A 23,994-nucleotide genomic window follows, 5' to 3' on the forward strand; every position below is an offset into this window, starting at 1 on the left:
TAATCAACGTCTTAACAAAAAATAAAAATAAATAAATAAATGTAACCCATTAATGTCCCACTGCTGGGCAAGGGTCTCCTCCCGTAATGAGGGAGCCGTTAGGCCTTGAGTCCACCACGCTGGCCAAGTGCGGGTTGAGGACTTGGCATGCCCTCAATAAATGTTTTAAACAAATTTTAGGCGTAATAATTTTAATTTTAAAACGTCTTAACAAAGTTATTTAAATTTCATATGACATTTCAAAACGACTTTCTCATAATTGTATACAAACACATTTTCTATGCATTTGTTTTAAATAACAAATATTAATATCCCATAAACAATGCCTACGTGAAAATACCTAACATAACGGCACAAAAATATCTTTCATACATATTTGCAAAATAGCATCGTTTGACAATAGTGATTGTGAGCGCAGTTTCAGTAGGGATGCGAGTGTCCCGAGGGCAGAACCGCCCTGCATCAGGCAGTCGGTGAGCAGCCGCCGCGCTGTCTGCCCGCCCTACGCCGCCGCCCGCCCTAGCGCGCGCGAACAATATTACGATAACGAAAATATTTAAGACGAACAATGTTTTTTGATAATGTGTTGTGTGATTTAAAAAATTGAGATTCTGAATATTTTTGTTTTAAAAAGTCGTGTTTTTTATTAAATATGGTTCTTCAAAGTGGTAATAATTTTGATAGATTTTTGTTAAAAATAGTTTTAGTGTAATTAAATCCATATCATTATAAAATTGTTGATTTAAAGTTTTTATGTTCAATACGTGTAAGGTTTTTTTGTAAAATAGTTAAAGATTGGAGTGATTTGAGCTGTGATAGTGTTACCGGTGTTTGTTATCTGGAAGTTAAGTGACAGGTAAGTTCGATGATAAAAAATTTTTTGCTAATAATAAATGTACTGTGGATAAATATTCAGAAGATCTAAATAATCAGGATAAGTTCAAAATAAATGTTGACGCTTATAGATATAATAGTATAATGTTTCAGTTGGTGACGTTATTGTTGTCAAATAACTGTTTTCAAAGATGTAACTTTGTTAAAAATAACGTGAAAGGAATGATTCTACTCTTTCAAAGTTTTGCCGAAATAGTGACACAAAAATAAAGAAGTCCTCTAATAGGACATTGCTAGTCTAAATCTATAAAACGTGAGAATCGTGAGATAAAAAGTGAACTATTCAAAAATATTATAAAATTGAATAAACAGCAGATAAAAATTGGATAAATAGTAATTGAAACTAAACTTAAAAAAATCCGATAATTAAATACAAATGTAACAAACGACCCATCGTTCTCCAAGATCACCGTGAACTTACAAACAAACTAACAAACATACAAAAGCGTACGTCCTCACATTAAAGGTGAGTGCTGTGAGTGGCGCACTGATAGCTGCTAACGATGCCTTATCCTTCACTGTTAGGACACGTACATACTGGACTGACAGTTTGTACGAAGTAAAATGTTGCTCTATCTACTTAATTATAACTCGAAGTAATGAAATGTTACTTAAATCGACTCAACGCAAAAAGATTAAAAAAATAATCGACTTTAATATACTCAATTAACTGTTTATTGAATTAAAATTGCTCATTATTTTGGACTGGCTTCTGCGACTTCGTCGGCGTGAAAACATTACCCGGGAGTCCCATGTGTCAGTCCACGTTATAAACTGTCTCTGTGTTCAAAATTTTGTATAAATCCGTCCAGAAGTTTTTTCCTGGGTGAGTGATAACCTTCAGGCCCTATAATATTAGTATGGCATTTAGGATCTCTCCTTAGTTTCCACTTATCCTTCAAAAAAAGATAAAGTGTGTGAATTATAATTTTATGATTAACTATTATCATAACAAGGTAAGATTAAAATATCTTATACATCAAATACGTTTAGTCGATGTATTCTTAAAGAATCAAAGAAAAAGATTTAGAAAATTCAGAAGTTAAAAAAAATACTTTAATTTAAGATACTTTTATTCAAGTCAATCTATACTAATATTATAAAGCTGAATAATCTTATAATCAGCCACAAACTCCCAGTCTACATAAATCCTTAGCTAAAGTGAGCGCGAAATGATCATCGCATATTCATTATATTTTTTTGTCTGAGACGCTTCGGTCCCAATTAAGCGTTGAAAAGGATATATTAGGCTGTTAATCGCTAACGTAGTGGCGATATAATGCTAAGTGTGTCTGTATCTTCATTGTTCAGAACTGACGACATTTATTTCAAGTAATCGTTGGATAAAGACGGTTTTGTATTCGGCTGATAGTTTGTTGCTGACTATTCGCTTGTTAGTTTTGAGAGTGAAAGTGTAGTCGTGATTTTTTTAAGTACTTCTTAAGTTCTTTAGGCTTTTACTGTATGTTTTAGTTAGTTTATGGTAAGTGAAAAACTACATAATAAGACTTTTGGAAGATATCATTTCAGGAAAATTCAGTCTTATATTAGTTTAACGTAAACTGTTTTCATAGAAAATGTAGAAGATGTAGAATTTTCGGATATAGGACGGACTAAGCAAATTCTAATTTTATGGAGCCTTTTTACTCTTCAATGCTTACTTTAATAAAAGCGGCGAATATTTTAATCTTACAATTTGCAGCAAATTCTTCGCCAAGTCAGTCACCACCTGACATTTTTGTGGTGATAAATCTGAGTTTAATTAAACCGCGGTGAGAAGTTGGTACATTAACCGCGCGATACCATGGACCGCGGCGCTGCCTGCCCAGTGTGCTGTGTTCGGCCACTGAGGCGATATCGACGCATGAATAATACATGTAGCTCAGTGCGTTTGGTGAAGTGTGGACGACGTGAGAAATACACTGTTACTACTTGTTTGTAGTGTTGCTTATCATAATTAATGGAAGGTTTGCTTGATTAGCTTTGTTTATTTAAATACGTGTTTTCAAATGTTTCTCTTTACTAGGCGATATTTAGACGGGACACAGAGAGTGAGCTCTTGGTGTTTTATGGGATAAAAGTAGACTTTAGTAACCAGGAATAATTAACATTTATATTTCGTTCCTTTATGGATTATTTCTAAAAAGTTATACTTACTTATTGTATTTTTTTTAGAATATTGATAGTAGTAGAGTCGTAATAAAATTGTCGATGTTTTATTTGAAAGAGTATTACAAATTGCAGACAGATTCAAAACAATTGATTAGTATATCACAAGTCCCTGACATTTTTACATTGAGAATCGAACCCGCTACACGTGTTGTACTTATTGGTATAGTCATTAGTCAATAATATTTAAATACCTATATAAAATACCAATAATTGCCTATATCAAATAGTATAATCTACGCGAGTAAAGCCGCGGGCCACAGCTAATCTACAAATGTGATCTAATGTGAAAAGTTTCGTTCCCGCGAGAGTGAACAGTGGCACAACTAATGTAATATTGAACAAAACATCGTGTGTTATTGGAAAAGTTCGCAGTTCGATGCCGGCTCGAGTATTATTGAGTTTTCTGAGTTGCTACTAATGTTGAATCATTTAATAGTTATAGATATATTAGAGGCAAGGCTCTTCTTGTTAGGCTCTCGAGTATTGATAAATAAATATGTTGTTATTTAAGTTACGGAATAATATCGAATTCATCATTTTTCAGAAACATGAATACTTTATGTAAATAATTTACAAAACAAAATGTTTTAATTTTAACTACAGTTGTGCAAGATAGCATGAAAACCGGTTCAGTGGTTTTTTCTGTAAGTGTAATATACAGACCAGATTTCAGCATGCCTAATAAGTTCAGTATGCATAGCATGTATTACGAAATAATATAGATTATTCAAATTACTACTATTACTGTCGCAACGTTTCTGAAAATGTCACCGCTTATATTCCTTTTAGCTTTTTAATTTCTAAGTGTGGACCAGATCAGAATATCATTATTGCATATTAGCACTACCGCAACTATTACTTTTGCAGTACCACATACTACCTAGCTACATGTTTCAAACGCAGCACGTTAGGTTCGAGACTCGCGGTGCAAACGCGCCCCGAGCACAGAAATAAACGCGCGCACTCGTAAACAAACACCAGTTAATTCTGTCACCGTGCTGCCTTTACACCGCAGTGTAGGGAGAGTCACTAGTGCTAGTAACTAACACTAGTATGATGGGTGTAGGATTTAAGGGTAGTTGTGATCCCTGTTGAGTAAAAGATAGACGTTTTAGTAAATAATTGCGTGTATTTGTTTGAGTTAAACGTCGGGTAAATAAATAATGTATCGTTGATTTTATTTTCAATCGCGCTTAAGACCCGTTGCATTATAGTAGGTATTATGTTCGTATGACACTTTCTATGGGATATGTATTTGGTGAATTAAAAATAAGCAATAATTGAGTCCTGCTTATAATGCTTTAACGCGAATATGTATCATTTCATTAAGCTGCAGAATCTGTATAAAGCTATCTATTAAAATAACTATAGCAATATTTAACTCGTTTTATATAAAGCTTTGTTAAATGCACATTTGACAAAAAATTCTTGCTCCCAAAATAAATATAATTTCAAAATATTGTTATAACTGTTATAAAAAGTAATTAACACTAACAGTATGCAAGTACATTATAAGTCTTTAATCATATCCTGATGCTAAATGTACAAGCAAGTAATTAACGTAATATCCGCAGTACGTGACTGTCTTAATATCAGCTCTTATACATTAAATATATAAAGTTATTTCAGCCAATACACAGTACCGATAACTTGTTCGATGTTCACTGCACCGGCAGATCTGCCCAACTCGTGACTGTGAATTAATGAACTTGCAATATGGACGCCTCTTAGTCTTACTAACTAACTGCTATAAATAGTGGCTCGGTATTTAACTAGGTTCTAACATTTAGGTACTTCCTAGGATACAGTTTTGTTAGTTATAACTGAGGTAGTTCGTGTTATAAGTTATATGTATAAGTAACGTATAAGAAATAATTATTACCTGTTCCAACTGTGAAAGAAAATATCGTGATGTAACCTTGCATGTCTGAGAGTTCTTTAGAACAGTTCTAAATGTATGCAAAGTCCCCCAACCTGCAATTGGCCAGCGTGGTGGACTCAAGGGCTAACCCCTCCCTTATTACGGGAGGAGACCCTTGCCCAGCAGTGGGACATTAATGAATTCAATTTATTTTATTTATTTAAACGTTTAAACTATTGTTTGACACGTAAAGTTAGATGTAAGCAAATGTATCTTGTTAATTCCTGTGTTATCGTCGCAATATACAGTAATAATACTTTTAAGATAATGGTAGAAATATGAGGTAATAAATAAATTAAAGTTTTTTCACTCATAGTAAGTTTCATATCATTTAAAACTTTAAAATATTTAGAAAAACTAAACATCAATTTAAAATAGATACACAAAATATAATTAATATTGGCTTTACTATTTACTAAGTAAGTTTATATTTAAAACCAACGGACTTCAACAGAGTGACCTTTGCATAACTCCACTCGCTTGTCTTTATCGTCAAGTGATCAGTCAAGTGTCCCGCGCGTGTGAACGCAGCACGACATTGCACGTGTCCCGCCGGATACACACTAACTGTTACACGTGCACTAAAATAATATTATATTGTACATATTACTATTAACTATGTAGTGAAAGAGTTGTTGGTACTACCTTCAAGCGAGGAATGTCGGGAGTCATTTATAGGCTTAAGAACTTGTGATAAAGTCGGTACTATCTGCGATTTATCGGACGACGTGAAAACATAAAATCAGACATTTTGCCCGTGGTTAAAATAAAGCACTGCACTACATGCCTTCGGAAAGCTTCAACTACTTTGACACTTAAAAATAATAATAATACAATTAAAAATTAAAAAAAAATCAATCCCTAGAAACTTTTCTACTTCATTCACAATCATATGTGTTGCCATACAGGATTGACGATAAAAAGTATTATGTACTAAATCTCTTTGAAGAACACCACCAATATTATTTACATCCCTCCACATACAGACAAATCACGTAAAACTTAAAAAATGTGTGCGCAAATATGATTTTTCTTAAATCAGTGGAAAAATCCCTTTTAAGAAATGACTACATTGCGATTTCTCCACACCTTTCGAAAGCTAGAACTCACCTTATTCGTTTAAAATCACTGTGTCACCATGTATTCATTTCCTCATTCCAAAGGGTAACTTCCGTTGAAAATCTATTTAAACTACTTGCAAAACGTTTTGGACCCTTCAGCCCTTCGCCAACAATGCAACTGAGTCAGCAAAAGAAAAACTATTCAGAGGGCGGACTCAAAAATGAAATGGCACATTTCCTTTCAGTTTTTGAATGCAAATCATTGGCCCAGGGGTCTTTTGGACCCCAGACGAGGTCTCTTGCGCCCAGCCGGGGTGTTATGGGCCCCGTTGATGTGAACCGTTCGATATTCTATTAAGATAGCGAGTGAAGTTGCCGTTTTATTATAGTGAGTCGCGCCATATTTTCGTCATGGTGAAAATCTGTCATGATGAGATATGGCCGGACAGGTACAGAATTTTTAGAGAAGGCGTAGGTACATTATTTTTATTTGTTGTTGCAAAAACGTCTCATTTTAAACGTGGATTACACTTAGAGATTTTTAAGTAAGATATATTATTATAGTTAGTTATTATAGTTTATTATATGCTAGGAATCTTTTTAAGACTAATTTGCGTAATTCCAAAGCACGTAACGTAGTTTCTATTTGACATCTTTAACCCCTTAAGTAACCGATCTAGAGTTATTAGTAACCTTATCCGTTCTTACCGACTTACCAGGGCTTTAACACGTCTAAATCAAAAAGACCTATCTTTAAGCACCAGTATAGTTAAATTATATAAAAAATATACCTTAGCAAAATATCCATATTTTAAAGTTATCGCCAGGTCTATTTTCCATAGCTCTACCATCGTTCCCTTCTCAGCATCTTGCATGAAAATATGCGATATTATTCAAAGTGATTTGTCATAAATTGAACGAGGCCGTTACGGCGACGTCGCGCGACGCCGGGCGACAGCGGGCGACGTCGGGAGACATTATATTTTATTATGTTTTGACAAGCTTCTGACACTTGACTTATCACTGACTGGGGTGTTAGGGTTCAAATTAGCTGACATTTTTGTAAGAAGTTTGTAATTTTTGGTTTAATTCCTTTATGTTTAAGAAATGGAATTCGAAGCGTTTATTGTGTAAGTAAGTGTCATATGTGTATTGTGTAACCAGACATAAAAGACTTTAACCTAAATTAATATACGACCACTAACGAATTATTTTATAGCCTCTAGCATATTCTCAAATAACTAATGTTTTGTATGACTAAATGAATATCTGCTATTTGCAAGAAGTAACTATAACGTTAATAAGTATATGTAATAAAATGTGCTCCTGTACAACTACGTTGTGGCGGCACCTCATTAGTTCTACGAATAATGTACAAAGCACATAACATCACATATATTATATATGTTACTGTAAAAGCCCGAACTGTGGTAAATCCTAAGATTTTCCGGTAAAACCTAAGATTTACCAACTCTCGATGGCAAAAGTCCGAACAAGCCAGAGTTTAAAAACTATGTTACGATATATAAAAAAATCCTCCTTCAACTATGTTTATAACTATTTCACGGTATAATTATATACTGTGACATAGTTATAAAGAAGGAGTTTTGGACAAAGCGACATGGGTAGGTTAAGTTTGAAACCTTAGCCTTCGTGGTTATTTTTTTTAACCACCCATTTGGAGGATCCCCGCGAAGCGGGGCTCCGGCGACATCTCGACATCATCAAGTGAATATGGGTAAAAGTTCAAAATAAAAGAATTGTTCGGACTTTTACCACTGCGAGTTGGTAAATCTTAGGTTATACCGGAAAATCTTAGGATTTACCATCGTTCGGGCTTTTACAGTAACATATAGATCAAATACTCGATACTATAAGCTACGCATATCTAAACGATTACTCATTCACACAATCATTTGTTCGACGTGGGAATCAAACCCATCACGTCCATTATTTCAGTCATTGTAAACACAGGGTTACTAAACGCCATCACACAGTCATATAAGAATATAAAACAATACAAAAATTATAATAATAACCTGAGAACTGAATACCATGCATCTCATTTCCTTACACCGAATGACGAACATCACGCCGTGTCCGTATAGGCTTAGTGAATGAATACACTCCATTCACTTCATGCTATCTTATCTATCTATCGTATGGTTAGTGGTCAACCTAGTGTCAAAGTGGTTCAAGCCGCCCGAAAGACCTTTGACATGGTTTAACGATTGTTATCTTAATTGACAACAACCGGTCCCGATTTTGTACGTGCCCTCCGAAGTACGAAGACGCTAAGTTCGCTCAGTCATCCGTCTATAGAAAGACCGCGCCAATGGTTGCTTAACCCACAGATCGTTTACCGACCGGTGAGCACAACTGGCTATGAGCGCCTCACTTCACGCTTGAAGGTGTAGATAGAGGTGCATGGATTACATTCACGTTCCGCCATTAACAATGTTACTCTCCTGTTATAGGCATCGAGTCTATTGCCATTTACCGGGCACATTACCAAACTTCGAACTAGTACTGAGAATATTAATCTAAATTTTAAATCAGTAATAACACTTTCCCCAAACCAGGAATCGACCCCAAGACCTTTGAACGGCAATAGCGTACTCTACCAACTGCACCACAGAAGTAGTCATATTTTTTATGCAATATTTAGATAATTAAATTCGCCGGAAGTGAGGAAAAATGTCGGTATTACACGCTTTACCTTCGTCGAACCGAACATAACGAACCTCAATAGCTTTTATTAGGCGTATACGGATACAGCATATTCATATTGTCATAATGATAGCACTTGTAATAAATGTAATGAGTATGATTACGCCGCGCGCTAATGGGACCGAGCAGAGTAATGTGCACTTAATTGTACGCTTGTACACCCGTGTAATCGATAATGTAACACAATATCTGGAAGGCTTTAATTTAAAGATACTTCAACTTCGATTATTAAAAGGTTTGAGAAACAATCTTTTGCTGTCTAAAGTTTCACGCATGATATCCTAGACGCGAACAATTATTATTCGATCATAAAAATCTTTCCGATTGAAACTGTAGATTTCTACCAGACGTAAAGTCAATAAGTTGCCGAGGGACTGGTTAGAAACAACGTAGGCATATGGAATAAACGAATACGACATAATTATAAGGATTACCTCTTAACTTCCTAATGTATTAAATAAAATAGATTTAAAATCTATACTCTATACTAATATTATAAAGCTGAAGAGTTTGTTTGTTTGAACGTGCTAATCTCAGGAACTACTGATCCGATTTGAAAAATTCTTTCAGTGTTATAGCACATTTATATATCATCACACTAGGACTAATAGGAGCAGAGTAACAGTAAAAAATGTTACAAAAACGGGGAAAATTATGACCCATTCTGTCTTATGCGACGCAAGCGAAGTCGCACGTTTCAGCTTGTGCGAACATATTAAATTAGTAAAGGTTACGATACTTTTAGCATTCCGATGTTTCACTCAAGTTGTGAAACGCTGTTACTGACAGAAGGAGCGTATTTAATTCTACTTATCACGTTCTTAAAACTAATCTACAATGCAAATAACAGAAAATATTAAAATCCAAAGACAAACTCAGATAAAACACGTCAAAGACAAAAATTAAAACTTTTTAATTTAATTAATATTTTTTTGTTTCAGGTAAGCTTCACTCGTAATTAATTCCGGGACTGGCGCGCTGTAATTTATGCGCGGACATGTGTCCCGGGGCCGGGACTAGGGGTGTGCTCTAGGACTGAGGGGATGCACTGGTGAGTAGAGTTTAGTGTTGTGTAGATACGAAATGTGTCTAGATTCTAAATGGATTATTATTGATTGTACGTTTAAAAGATTTTAGCTTCAAGAAAATCGCTTTCGTTTTCCTAAGGCCCTTCCGTTAATTTGATTGCGGTTGCTATTTACGAGATACGTATGCGATTAAAAATTAAGTTTATTAAACACAAGTTTAGTATAGTTATAAAAAACAAATATGGTGCATTTTCGTTCATTACGAAAGTAATGTTAGGTCTTCTTAAGTGCCAAGTGTAAAAACTACCTTGAATTTTGTATGTAATCTTTTATCATACCGATACTGATTACCTGAAATGGACTGACGACTACTACTGTGAATGGGTTTCAATTATGGCAGCACTTTCGGAACTGAGTGTCCTAGTAAAAATAAATAGATCACTGTATTAGTAGTCTAACCGAGAGAATAATCTACATAACGGCATGTTTTTCAGGGTAGTTCCGTGAGAGTAAGATAAGTGTTGAACATTTAGCCGTGTTGTAAATGTCGTACTACCCGACTCGTGATCAGCCGTGCGCACGAGTTGAACACCAATAACAAACAGATACTAACGGGAACCAAATAATTTACACTGCATAGTTAGTTTGGATTGTGAATTACAAAATTTCCCTACGTTTACGTAAGGTCAAATGGCTTTTAATTCATTTTTCTTTCACTGCTGTGTACGCTTCTCTCATTATCTAAAGCTATGAATCACATATGGTAGTGAGGTCAGCCTTTCTCCTCCACTTCGCTTAATCCTGGACATCGTGTTCAGCCACCTCACACTCAGACATGTCTTTTAGCACTAGTTTCCCATCTTGTCTTGGTCCGTCCTCTGGATCTACGACCGGGTAAGGAAGGCTGTGTACGCTTCTGACATTGGATATTAAAAGAAGCTTTGAGTCCACTATGCTGACTTAGTGCTGCCTTTGAACTCTCCAATGTTAAACATTTTTTACGTAGATGACCTAAATTTGAATGACTTGTGACCGTCCTGATCTCTGTACTACGCAATAAGACCTTATAAGACTAAATTCGGAGGCGCACTCTCCGACCAGCTAAGAACTAAAAATGTTTAAACATTTGAGCAAATTATGTTGCGATATATTCTTGGCAAAAAGCTCTCAAAATATTTGCTTCTCTCTTTTTCTTAACGAATACTAATTTATCCAAAACTTTGTACTCTATATCCGGTGTAAATGAAAGAATTTAATATTATCTCACAACAAACTCGCGACAAAAAAGCTCTGAAATATTTACTTCTCTCTTTTTCTGTACTCCAACACGAATTTACCCAAAAGTTTATATCTACCTTTTAACTTTATACTTATATTCGTTAATTTAATGAGCTGTGAAATATAAAGTAAATATTAGTAGAGGCTGAGGGTAAACGAGTGCAAGGCCGCGAGATGTGGGCACTCACTGGAAGATAAGGAGGCTGGTCACGGCGGCGGCGCGGGCACTTCGCATTCTTAATTAACTGGGAAAATACTCCCGTGAAACTTAATACTGTTGGGTTATTTGATAAAATGTTATAAAATTTAATCATGATTGTGGTTTAGGTAAACGTGTTTTATGCAGAGGATTTTGAAAATGACAAATATTTTTTATTATGTAGATCAAAATAATTTCTGAAGGTCGTAAAAATTAAATAATGTTTTAGTTAATTAGTTATTCTAGTAATCGAACCCCCGCCTCATTATTACGAGACTCGTATAGAGATTGACGCAATACTTAATAAAAATATTTTTTTTTTGTCGGGGGTAGAAAGGGGTAAATTACTCAATTAGTAATAGTTGTTTTATAACATAAATAAACTTAAACTATTATCTTAATTAAAATAAAGAGAATTAATTAAACTACAATCTCTCCATTGACAGTTTCTTCCCAACAATTTTCTTAATATTCCTAATGGAAAGTTTGGGAAGCTCCTGCCTACACTCGAATTGATTAAGTGCAATGTTACAATATAGAGTGACACGTGCCGATAAGGGTGCACGCACACTGCACACGCACCACGACACTACGACACAAACACGACACATTTCTATTTGACATACATTGAAGATCTACTTCAGTAATATAACTGTAGTTGTTGAACTAAATACGTAATGTATGTCGGATAAGTGAAAGTTTGTGAGTGAGTGGGGTGGGAGGGTGTCGTAGGGGAGGAAACTAGACACCAATGTTTAATGTTTATGCGTTTTGTCGCCGCCAGGGGGCGCGCACGGGGTCTAACACTAGTGTGAGTGATTCAACGGTTTGCCTGCGAATTGTGCTTGACTGTTATTTGACAAACTTTGTTGTGTGTTTTTATCAACACATTCACTTTACGAATCATTTTAAGATAGTTAAGATTTTTTCTTATAACCACATGTATATAAATATGTAAAACTTTTGTGATAAGTATGACTAAATTTTTGCACAACGCGAGACCGAGACCCCACTATTCAAAATAGAAAAACGCACCAGAGTAAAAGAGACAGAAATATAATTAACAACAAACGCAACAGTTATTTGAAAAAAAATCACTAATTACCTATGTCAAAAAAATTTCAATACCTTAAGAATCAATTTACTAAAAGCAAGATTTTCAGCTACATTTATAACTTAAATATAAATAATAATTTGTTTATACATTATGTAAAACCCGTGTTATTTAATACACAGTCGTGCAAGGTCAGATGGCACCCCCGTAGTACGCCGCGATGAATGAACGAGGGGTGCGCCGGACACGCGGGGTTGTACCTACCGCGACACAATACACTTGATACTTGACGCTGAACTCGAGAGAACATTGTACGATTTGTTAAGAAGAAAAATTGTGAAAATTATGAGAAGTAGGATTAAACGACAAAATTTTGAGAAGCTGTAGGTTTGTTTTGGAAGGTCATGATGATGGAATGGTGTATAAAAATGGTTATCTTGTTAGAACTCACGATGTACGGTTTAAACTTTTAAAACTAGTTACTTTAAACTAACTGCTGGGTAAGAGTCTTCCCCCAAATTTAAGGGAGGGCTTAGGTCTTGACTTCACCATGCTGGCTCAGTGCGAGTTGTTTGGTTAAAATATTTAATAGTACAAAGTTTGGGATTACCTTAGTAATTTCGAGTCTGAAATCTGTCTATAATTCTATGTTTTCAATTAAGAATTTTCTCCTATTGTGAAGATTATGTTTTTATTATATGTATTAAAATAATTTTTATGTCTATCAATGAGGTGCCAAACGCAGTTTTAAGTTTTTTGTGCGGATTAACACCAAGATTTATAGCATTTTACAAGATTAAAACTGTTTTAATCTTTAGTCGTGTGAGATGGTATTGGTGTTGTGATGGTATTATTATATCTTTCTGCACATAAAACAAGCTGTAAAAAATATTAATTCTCAAATAGGTAGGTAATATTTTTTATATTTTTAAATTAAAAATATTTTTCAAAAATATTTTTACAATTTAAATTACAGCGATTATTAGCTCGTAAATAAAGATAATATTTATCACAAAAATAATTATTATTGTTCCCAAACAAGTTTGTAAAAGTATCAAGAATGTTATATTAGTTGTAGGAGTTTTACGATCGCGGGCCGCATGCACCCGGCAAGGTTAGGTTAGTTCGCAACGTGGCCGCATGGCCGCGCCACCTCTCCGCGACAAATTATTCCAAAATTATTTTCGACAATTTACAAAAAAAATATTTTGCGCGACACTAAAAGTTTGACAACAATCGGTGCAGTGAGTGTGTAGCTTTATTTAAGTGTCAGTGTTTTTTTTTGTATAAGTGTAATAAAAGTTTTAGGAAATAAGTGAAAAGTGAATAACATACATGATATTATATAAAAAACTAATTTAAATATGTAAAAAATACAACTTGTTGATTGCTGAAAACATCCACGTATTTTGCAAAAATATTATCTTTTACATACATTTATTGCACAATACAAACATATATTAGATCACTTTTAACTCCCAATGGGATAGACAGAGAGTAATCCACTTACCATAGACTTAAAACAATACATACTAACTTATTTAACATAATTTTCATACAAATCTACGATAATTTTTATGTTGTGAATAAATATTTATAATATTTGATGGCAAGTGACGTCATAGTACAGTATGTTGGTAAAGTGCAAGTGTTTACAAACACGGGTGCATCGATTTCACATAAAGTGCCACCCGACGTAAGGCGCACGGCTCAGGGGGAGCGGGAGCGGGCGCGGGAGCGGGGAACACCTGTCAAATGTTGTTGTACGCTCAAATTGAGTTTGTTGACCTTTTGTCTTATTGGAATTAAGTGCCAATTTAATTATTTACCTGTTAGGAATGCCTAAAAAAATGAAATAAACACTTTCATTGCTGCTCATGCAGAAGCTTTTGTATTCTCGTTGAAGCTTCGCTAACAGAATATAGCAGCTTAAAACTTGAATGATTTTCTCCATAGGTATGATAGACAGGTACTTATTTTCGTAAAACACTATTCTATTCAAAGCTTTTGTATTTTGCCTCATTTATTCTAATGATCTGAGCTTTTGAGCCACACCCGATGTATCCTTAAAAATAGATCGCGAAATTATATTTACCTACAAGTTCTTATAAGAATCCAACTTAACAAAGACGCTTTATAATGCAAAACATAAACATCTACTATTATAAAAAACAAAATACTTTAAAACATATAAAAAACTGCCTAAAAGCGGACTCAAACTCGCTCGAACAATAACCACGTCTTACCACTCACACAAAAGTAGCCAGCAGCCCGTGAGCGCTGCGCCTGTGAGAGTGGGGACTTTACTATGAGTCACGCTGCGACGCGTTGCCGCCACAATACCGGCAGGCGCCAGAACTTCTACCAGATATAGATCGTCTTTCACTTGCCAATTTTCTTTTATTTTTATGGGTAATTTTACATTATTTTTACGGTTTTGTATAGCTACTAAGTACTGCAATATAAGTTATTGTATATTGCTTAGCTTTTCTGGGTAAAAATAAAGCAAATTGCGACGATGTTTTTGTTGTTTACCAGACACTTTGTCAATTGTAGTTATGACAAAACTAGGCTATTTAGAAAGTCACTTAGTTGTATTTTTTTGCAGTTTTATTAGAATCTCAAAAGAGCGACTTAAAAAGTAATGAATATTCTTGTAGATGTAAGTATATTCTATTAAAACATAAAGACTTACGACGTCATAACATAGAAAGTGGCCAAGTTAAAATTGATGCAAGGAAAAAAATATTTGAAATTATTTAGACATAAAATTATTCTTTGTGTTTCTATGACATTGCCAGAATGTGCTATATTAAATTAAAATCATTAACAACCGTAAAAATACGCGTACAATTTTTAATTTTATCTTCGCCAAAACGCAGACTGTCTAAATGGGGCTAGCATCCCCTTCTTACCAATCACAAAGCAAAACTAACCATATACCTATAATGTTAAGGTTCAAATTGTATTGTTAATAGGTATTGTTTTGATTTCACTCTTGATAATGAAGTGAAATGTATAAAAGGAGTTAAACGCAGGCGAATACGGGAGGCACACGAGTATGTATGTATATTTGTGTGTATGTATGTATGTACAGGTAAAGCTTTAATGGGTAGGTCCGAGGGATGCCGGGAGACTAATTCATTTAGTTGTTTTTTTTAGGTTTCAAATTGACCCCTGTTGCCTGATTAAATGGGACATTTGGGTTTCAATACTCATATGCACTTATAATTGAACATATATATCTACTTATTATTGATCATAAAGTAATGTGGTTAGTAATAAATAGCACCCAATTAGTCTTTTAACCTCCTATCCCTTATTTATTATTTTACATATATTTTTGGAACTTACGATTATTGTAGTGTTAAGTAAACTATTCTCTACTACTATTCATATGTATGAAACTATGTGAACGAAATAAATAATAGGAAAAATACTGTCTAAACTCTACAACTTTTTCTTAATAAGTTATTTGTTTAGCTTTGTGGCGATCATTTTAAAGTTGTATTTTTTCAACTGCTAATCAACTATGTTAAAACAAAAGTCCCTTATTAACCGTTATCCAATATAGTTAAACAATCCATTAGTACATTTTCACATACAAAACTTCACCGTAACGGTTTAGAACAAAACACGTTAGTCTCATAACAGCGTGGTTAATTCCGCCAAGTGAGGGAGAACAGTCCTCGCTGTGAGGGAGAGGACTGAGGGGAGGGCACCCTTTATTGCCAGCTGCTGATTTATTGCTCTTACTTACTGTATGACTGACGATAGTGCACTTGCGGATAGCTTTGGATATAGCCCGGCAACTTCTGAGAGACTGGTATGCAAGTTTCACGGCTAGCACAAAGCTTTGATTTCAGAGCCTTAGCGATCCCCACGCCATTGCAACTGATACGGCCTATTTCTTTTCCTACATAGGCGTTTTAATTTGTCGGACTATAGTCGTTGAATCAAAATTCTAGGTGAATTTTTTATTAAGTAAAGTAACAATACATTGAAAATCTATGGACCGCGGTGTCGTTGACGTAGAAATTTTCCCTTAAAAAGTGTGTACGATTTTCCATGGGATAGGCCCGTGTCTAGCGAATCTCAGTTTCAGACTGCATTATATAGGTACTCAACAGTGAGTAAAAAAAGGGCTCAATAAATATATATCCTCGATTACTTTTGAATCTTTTAAAGAATTGCTATTGCTTGCCTACGAGTCCTAGATATGATTGTTTTTCATTTAGTTTATATTTAATCAAGTGCCTCCCTCTACACTTGTTGTCAATAATTCTAACAGCAGGGACACTGCACTTGTAGGGTGGATCGTGCAGTGTGAGTACTATGTTATTGCTTATAATTGCATCTAATAAATTATCATTATATTGCTCATATTGTATTTATGATTATTTTTGTAAGGGTAGACGTACATAGATACTAACCAAATATCCACGTTTTTTAAGGTCGTCTCTTCTTTTAAGCTTATCTTCAAATGGAATAAATAGTATCATGTAGAGTTTTCGATAGATGGTTCATGGTGTGGAAAACAAACCCATTAAGTCATTTTCTTACCTAATTAAAGATAATTAGTGGCGAGGACATAAGCTAGGACGCTTCAGACCTTTATGCCATTGCAATAGTGTCCTAAAATCTGCATCTCTTTGAATCTGTCGTGTTATATCAAAAACCTAAACCAGATTAATAAAAACGCAAATTCCTATTTTCTAAGTCGGTTAACACGCGGAACCTGATCAACTAGGTACAATCAAAGGTTACCCTTTCAAACTATCAGTCTATTATTCAATTGTACTCAATACAACTCGATGTTCAATACACTTGCTCTGATTGAAGTTCTGATGCACCCCTACACCGCCCCTCCCCCCACTGCACCGGGGGCGGGGGGGATTACAGTAGATATTAAGATTAGACTGATTAGTGGAGGCTGATTTATTGGTCGTAGCTTGCAATTAGATTATTGAGGTGCATGTTGTGTATAATGAGTTTATACGAATATGTTAATTTGTAATTTGTGAGGTTCGTGTATGTATTATCTACTGTCTAAAGAGCAAAATTTTAATTTACATGTGTATTGTGCATATGTGCATACACTACGTTTAATAATTTTTAATTTACTCTCTTTCTTTAGACTGTTACTCGTTATTTTAATGAACAGAGCCGTCTGCGACTAGAAATGCCATCTGCGACGTCGCTTAAGGTCCGCAACTTACACATAATACCTATTTGACACAATCCCGGCCTCTTCCATGTTGGTTTATTACTTGAAGAGTGAATCATGAGTAAGATTTAAGTATAAAATAAATAATGTATGGTTTAATTTGGCTGAACTATGACTATGATTGCACGTGAAAAAATGTTTGCTCTCCGGTCGAGTTGATAATCCGATCAGAATAGGAAGAGATCCGCTAATTACATTAAATTGCACATACACTTATTTACAATAAATCTTACATAAAATCCCTTCACAATGAAACCCTTAAACAAACGCCTAAACAAACAGCTTTAAATTTAATTTGTAATCTTTATAATCAGCTAATACCTCACGTAGCACTGTTATAAATTGTTGCGGCAAATCCACGTATGTCGCGAATATTGCCGCTTGTCGCATGCCGCGGGGTGTGCCGCCGGCATATTCAGACGTGGGTCCTGTGTGTCACGCACGGGAACAACATGCTGTTCACGGAAATGACGACTGAATTAGTAGGAAAAGTCACGTTCGTTGGCTATTTTAGATGGGTTGTGTGACTGTGTAGATGTTTCGGGTTTGATTCGGAAATCGGATAAAAATACAATTTGTTGAAATTTTATTGAACTAGAGCATACTAAGCATAAAGAATTTTCAGTAACGATGTACCTACATACTTTGGCGGTGGATACCGTAAAACTTGTAAACTAGGAGACTAAGTAAAAACATCGGTAAGGCACCTACCCTTCTGTTGTTCTCGTGACTGACATTACTTTAACTTTTACTTTGACTTTGTTGGTTGATTTTCCATCATACCCGGTTTGAAGAGGGATAAGATAGAGAATGTATCTCATAGGCTATGTCGTTACTTTAATAAATTTTATTAGAAAAAATACTTTTATTCTTATTCATCACTATAATAATCTTTATCTTCGTCACCCTATGATGATTCACGCGAAAATTTAATAATAAGAACAGCGTGACGTCACTATACGTGTTCTCTATAATCTGCTTTTCCCTGCAGCATAAGGGCGTGAAGATTTATGACCTTACTTAAGTAGTATAGTAAGTCTTACTATCGGAACTCTCACTCTAATCCCGTATGAGGAAACGAGCTCACCGAATTTTCTATTGTTCGAATTTGAAAAAGGAACGTTCATAGCTCACGTGCGAATTTTCTTCCAATCCATCCAAATTTTGAATTAAGAATTTTTATAGACTGCTTGACTTTTTCGTTTCAAAATCCACTTTATTTTTATAATATTAAGGTACATAATTTTTTGTAATAATTAGATTTTCTTTTGTTTATTATTAAATTGAAGCATAGTGCATAAAATAATAATTAATCCTAAGACTATTTAGAAATAGAGACTATTTTACAATGCCTCGAATTAAATTTAGTCAAAACGCATATTGTGGTGTTTGTTTTGACTCTAATGTCGTATAGTCTTAAGGGTTATTTTAGCGTGGCTGTAAAGCATAGCTAAAGTGTGTGATCAATCATAGTTGTTAAGTTTATTTCAAGTAGAATATTTGAAATATGAGCCGTGTGAGAGTTTGAGAAAGCTGTGAATTGTGATAAATTGTGGGTAGGTGTTAGCAAGATGGGCGATTTTGATTAAACACTACCGTATCAAATTATACTAGTCGCCCGTATGTTCGTGTGGGTTTCGGAAATTAAGAAACATTTTTTTTTCGTGGTTTTCGAATGTCAATTTGTTAATTCTGTATAATTGCTTAAGTGGTTTAGCCGTGAAAGTGACATTAAGTGTGAAAGACTTTTGCATTGAAATGAAATGGGATTTTAGTCCTTTTGTTGAATTTTATATCTCACTAGTACACATTAATGCCTAATGATACTATTTTCTTTAACCTTGTTTGGAGCTAGTTGTTTTTAGAAAGACTTGTCAGCAATCACAAGTTGTATTCAATTTACAAATAGTTCTTTATTCCAGTAAAAATTATACATAATTAAAATTATTTAAAAAGTAATCTAAATTAAGCAATACAAATAAGATGAATTAATGATATTAAAAAAACACAAATTAGCACTCAAAATGAGTGCAAGTGTACTAAGTGCTGACGTGTAGTGAGTGCAAGTGCACTGAGTGCATGATGGCGGAGCACTGGTCGTGGCTGACGGGGTGCGGCGCGGCGGAGTACACGTACAGCCCGCCGACCAGGCCCAGCCGCCCCCCGCACAGACCCCTCGTCAAACTGGCCACTAGTGCCCATCTACATACTATTGCAAGGTAAGTGCTGATGACTTTGACCCCCCAGGATGCTTCAGTTGACCAATAATTTTCAAATTACTCTGTCACTCCTATTAATTTGTGGTTTTGATAAAATTATGAAATCTATTATAATCTTACTTTCTATTTACGATTCCTGTAGGTACTTACTTTTTATGATTTGATTATGATTACTCATCACATAGCTGCACCTGTCCTAGTTGATCAATTGAAATACCAACGGATAATTATCTTCAACATGACTGATATAAATAACTGCTGTAATAAAGTCGGTAAGAAGGAGAAAATAGAATAATCGGGACTTCAGCGTAAATTACTGTCATCCCTCTGCAAAAAAATTTGGTTAAGAAAGCATATGTTGTCAAAAAATAACCAGAATATGTCTGTAAGATAAACGTGACAAAAAATTCAGTCATCCAACGACTTAATTTTCTCCTCTCTTTATCCTAATACGAACATTCGTTAAACAAATGAAGTGCCTGTCGCGAATATCTGCTGCCAGTATTAACTCCATTGTAGCACACTCAGTATTCACAACGTTGTTTTCAAGAAAAATGCGCCAATTCCCCATAGAATCCATTACTTTTAGGAACCAAGTTAACCTTTGCTGTCGACCAAACATTTAACACACGAAAATCAACCTTAACACGTTAGAAATAGAACTATCTTAAAATAAAAAAGGACATTCCGAATTCAAACGTAAATTTGTCAAACTTGACTCCCGTTTCAACTGGAACTTACACCTAATTTGCATTCATGAAAGCATTTATTCCCTTGTGTCAAAGGTCATTTTTCTCTGACACGACTGCAAGAGGCATTCACTAATGGTGTTTTAAAACAAAGTTACATTTGCGGTTAGTTGCGGAACTTTTACTATGTGTTTTGGTACTTTTGAAGTGTATATATAAGTTGGTAGTAGACTGCAATGACAGGTTGATGGATTGTTGCAGAGGTACTGAGTATTTCATTAGACGTGATGTATGGACTTGCATGGCGGATATTTTTCACTTTATTTTGACTTAACTGTTGTTGGCTACTGAAAAATCGAAGGTCGCTTACAGCTGCACTCACCCACATTGTTTAAATAACAACCAATAAGAGGAACCGCCACCAAAGCAAGGTTTTGTGCGTAGACCACGTCAGTTTTAATATCGTTGTACTCCATGCTTTCTGTCAGCTGAAGTAAACAAGAGACTGATATTTTTTTTCGTTTTACATAAGGTATATCATGCGATATGTTTGTATGCTTTAAAACTTATTTCTCCATTGTTTTGCCACCTGCTCCCGCTATTGGTACCTCAATCATGTAACCAATAACACCAAAATGTATCATTCAAAACAAACCCGCCGAAAATATTTATAAAATTCTACATTTTACACCCTCCAATATTTCTCGCGCAAACATCTTCGCGCTTTTTATTTGTTATTTGTATCAAGCACCTGTGTTCTCAAAATTATAAAACCACACACGACACAACTTTATTTGATGGAAAAAATATAAAAATTTACATATAGAGCAACACGGATTTGGCGGGGAAAATATTTATTTCTCCCCTGGCAACACTACGTGATGGGAATGGGGAGAGGCTGGCAACCCGCGACTATTACTCATTGTCTCTGCCCCCTTAGTTTATTGGTTGTTTCCTGATTGTTTTGTGTCTTTGTGCATAATAAAGAAAACAAGACAAGATTGCCTCTTTTTATTAACTGGACTATTTCAATAACAATAGTCCTCTTCAGAAAATACTTAAGCAATTTCAATTATGGAACGAGAAATGGCGTAGCCAGCTGGCTTTATTATTATGACATCTATTTTATATATATACGTCACGTGTCTTTGTATAGAACAACGGTTGTTTACATAGACCTTTTTCAAAACTGCAGTAAGCAGTTACCTCAAAATTATAGTTTTCCGTGACCATAAATCACAAAATGTTACTTTCAATTATGAAACATGGACATTAAAGCATCAACGTTTTACCCTATGTTGTCATACAAAACTATCAGCAATATAAACATCAATATACCTTCTCCATACCTGCGTATAAATCACACAAACGCGAACATTTTCTATCAAAACAAAGAAACAATTTGATCCTACCCTCCACACCTGTCAGTTGTACTCATTACTGCTGACAGATCACTGTTCCTGCCGTACCCCTTGACACCTATGATTGATGATAAAACTTGGATAAATATAGTTTTTAGGTTTTTTTTGGAATGTTTACTTACTGTTTGCAGCAAAGTTTTAGTCGAAGCGTAAGCGCAAGCGTAGAGTACGCTTTGATGTGGTTTTTGGTTTAAGGAAAACTAATCATTACGGACAGTTGAAAGGGAATAGTGAAATAGTATTTTATTTTCAGCTAGAAAAGTTTTGTTTGGAATGTTAGAGTTCAATAACATGTAAAGATAATTAATTATGTTGTTGCTGAGTATTTTGCCCTTAAAATAAACTAGGGAAAACTGTGTAAGTCTCCTATTTTTTCGCTCCTGGAATATAATCTACAGCTGAAAATCTTTGGGAAAACCACTTTTATGATACTTTAGCGTACTTTTCACCGCTTTTATCAACACAAACAGTAAGCTACATAGTCTTTGCCTCGTCTCAACACATCCTTATCTTCAGTAATAGTACATTTTAGTAATGATAGTTGTAGTTTAAGTTAATAACACAGTGTTTTCACGTGACTCGGCCCGTCGTAGCAACGCTACTTATTATAGCTCTATCGTATGTGTTTATAGTTTTCGTTTCATATATTATTAACCGTTTCTCAAGGATTTCTTACTTTAGCTTAAAGCGTTTAGTTTGGGTTATTTTATTGTTTGATGACTTTACTTGTGTTTTCTCAAATTCACCAAAAAATTATGTATATATGAGTTGTAAAATAACTATTCAGCGATTTAAATAAGAAAATATGTAGATATAAAAAAGCGATACTACGAACGATAGCAAATTACTACTTTTTACTATTCTCAGCTGGGTTAGTTGTTAATATTAGGTAAATTAATAAATAAATGAACTGACATTCTTTATTTAATTATAATGAGAAAAAAAATCAGTTAAATTGTTTCCAAACCCATTTAAACATGACTGAATGTAAATAAGGTTTATGAGCACTGAATATTATTTTGTATTCAGTTAAAATCTAGCATATGACAAATATTTTAAAATGTGGAGGTCACGTAAAAAGTTGGTCCCGGTTGTTGTCGATTAAGACAACAGTCGTTAAGCCACGTCAAAGGCCTTTCGGGCGGCTTGAACAACATTGACACTAGGTTGACCACTAACCATACTATAGATCAGGGGTTCCCAACCTTATCTTAGTCCGCGACCACTTTTATATTATTCTTGTTAGCAGGGACCACTATGTTAGTATATTAAAGGTAAAGTGTATTAATCATCCTGAAAATTTAAAATTTTGAAATCATTCGCGGACCACATTTTGACTCGTACCACTGGTGGTCCGCGGCCCACCGGTTGGGAACTACTGCTATAGATAGACTATAAAATTTGAAAAAAAAAACCCTTTAAAAACCCTATAAATACCGATCTACCTATCCTAATTCTTTTCCCATATACAAACTAACAAATCATTTACCCTCCATTACAATAGTTCCATTTAGTATTATTTCGATTTAAACCTACCCTTGCACAATGCATCACAGCTCCGACAGGGGTTGAACACACGTACTCCGCACTCGCATGCCCGCTACTCAACCAATGGGCCGTGAGATGGAATACGCGGACAGAATAATGTGGGTAGTAGGTTCGAATACCAATTGTAGTTATTTTTTAAAAAGGGAATTTTCAGCACATTGATGGTGATCGTGGCGCTATGGTTAAGTTGCGCTTTTATAGTTAGTTAGTTGCGTTAGGTTTATAGTGGGTTCAATTTCCCGGTCCGTAAAATATTAGTTTGGTCAGCAATTATAATTATTTCAGTCTCTTTTGTCTGGTTTACGTATGTTTTGAAAGCCGGGTAATGAGGTATTTTTTGAAACTCTCCTTTTCCTACGGTGATAAGCAGATGCTAAATAAACATCACCCTGAAAATTTGATCTAATATACTGTAGCTGAAATCATAAGAGGACAATTTCAATGAAAATTTCCTCTGAATTTGAATCTGCATTACTACAATATTATAAAACACACAAATTACCTTCCTATTTACTTAGTTACCCTGACACAAGTGAAACAACCACTATTGTCG

General features: G+C 34.8%; 1 protein-coding gene across 5 annotated transcripts in view; it reads left to right on the forward strand.

Moving 5' to 3' along the window:
• Positions 1-23,994, forward strand: part of LOC142979695 (uncharacterized) — a 397,988-nt gene that overhangs the window by 117,951 nt on the left and 256,043 nt on the right. The window contains exon 1 of one of the 5 annotated variants that reach the window (XM_076124780.1): positions 19,632-19,783. The exons of the other annotated variants lie outside the window; for them this stretch is intronic. Within the exon in view, the coding sequence (XP_075980895.1) occupies positions 19,644-19,783 (140 nt within the window). The 5' untranslated portion in view covers positions 19,632-19,643. Of the gene's footprint in view, positions 1-19,631; positions 19,784-23,994 lie in introns of those variants that run through there. 5 annotated transcript variants of the gene reach the window in all.

Source organism: Anticarsia gemmatalis, chromosome 17, assembly GCF_050436995.1.
Source record: "Anticarsia gemmatalis isolate Benzon Research Colony breed Stoneville strain chromosome 17, ilAntGemm2 primary, whole genome shotgun sequence".
NCBI lineage: Eukaryota > Metazoa > Arthropoda > Insecta > Lepidoptera > Erebidae > Anticarsia > Anticarsia gemmatalis.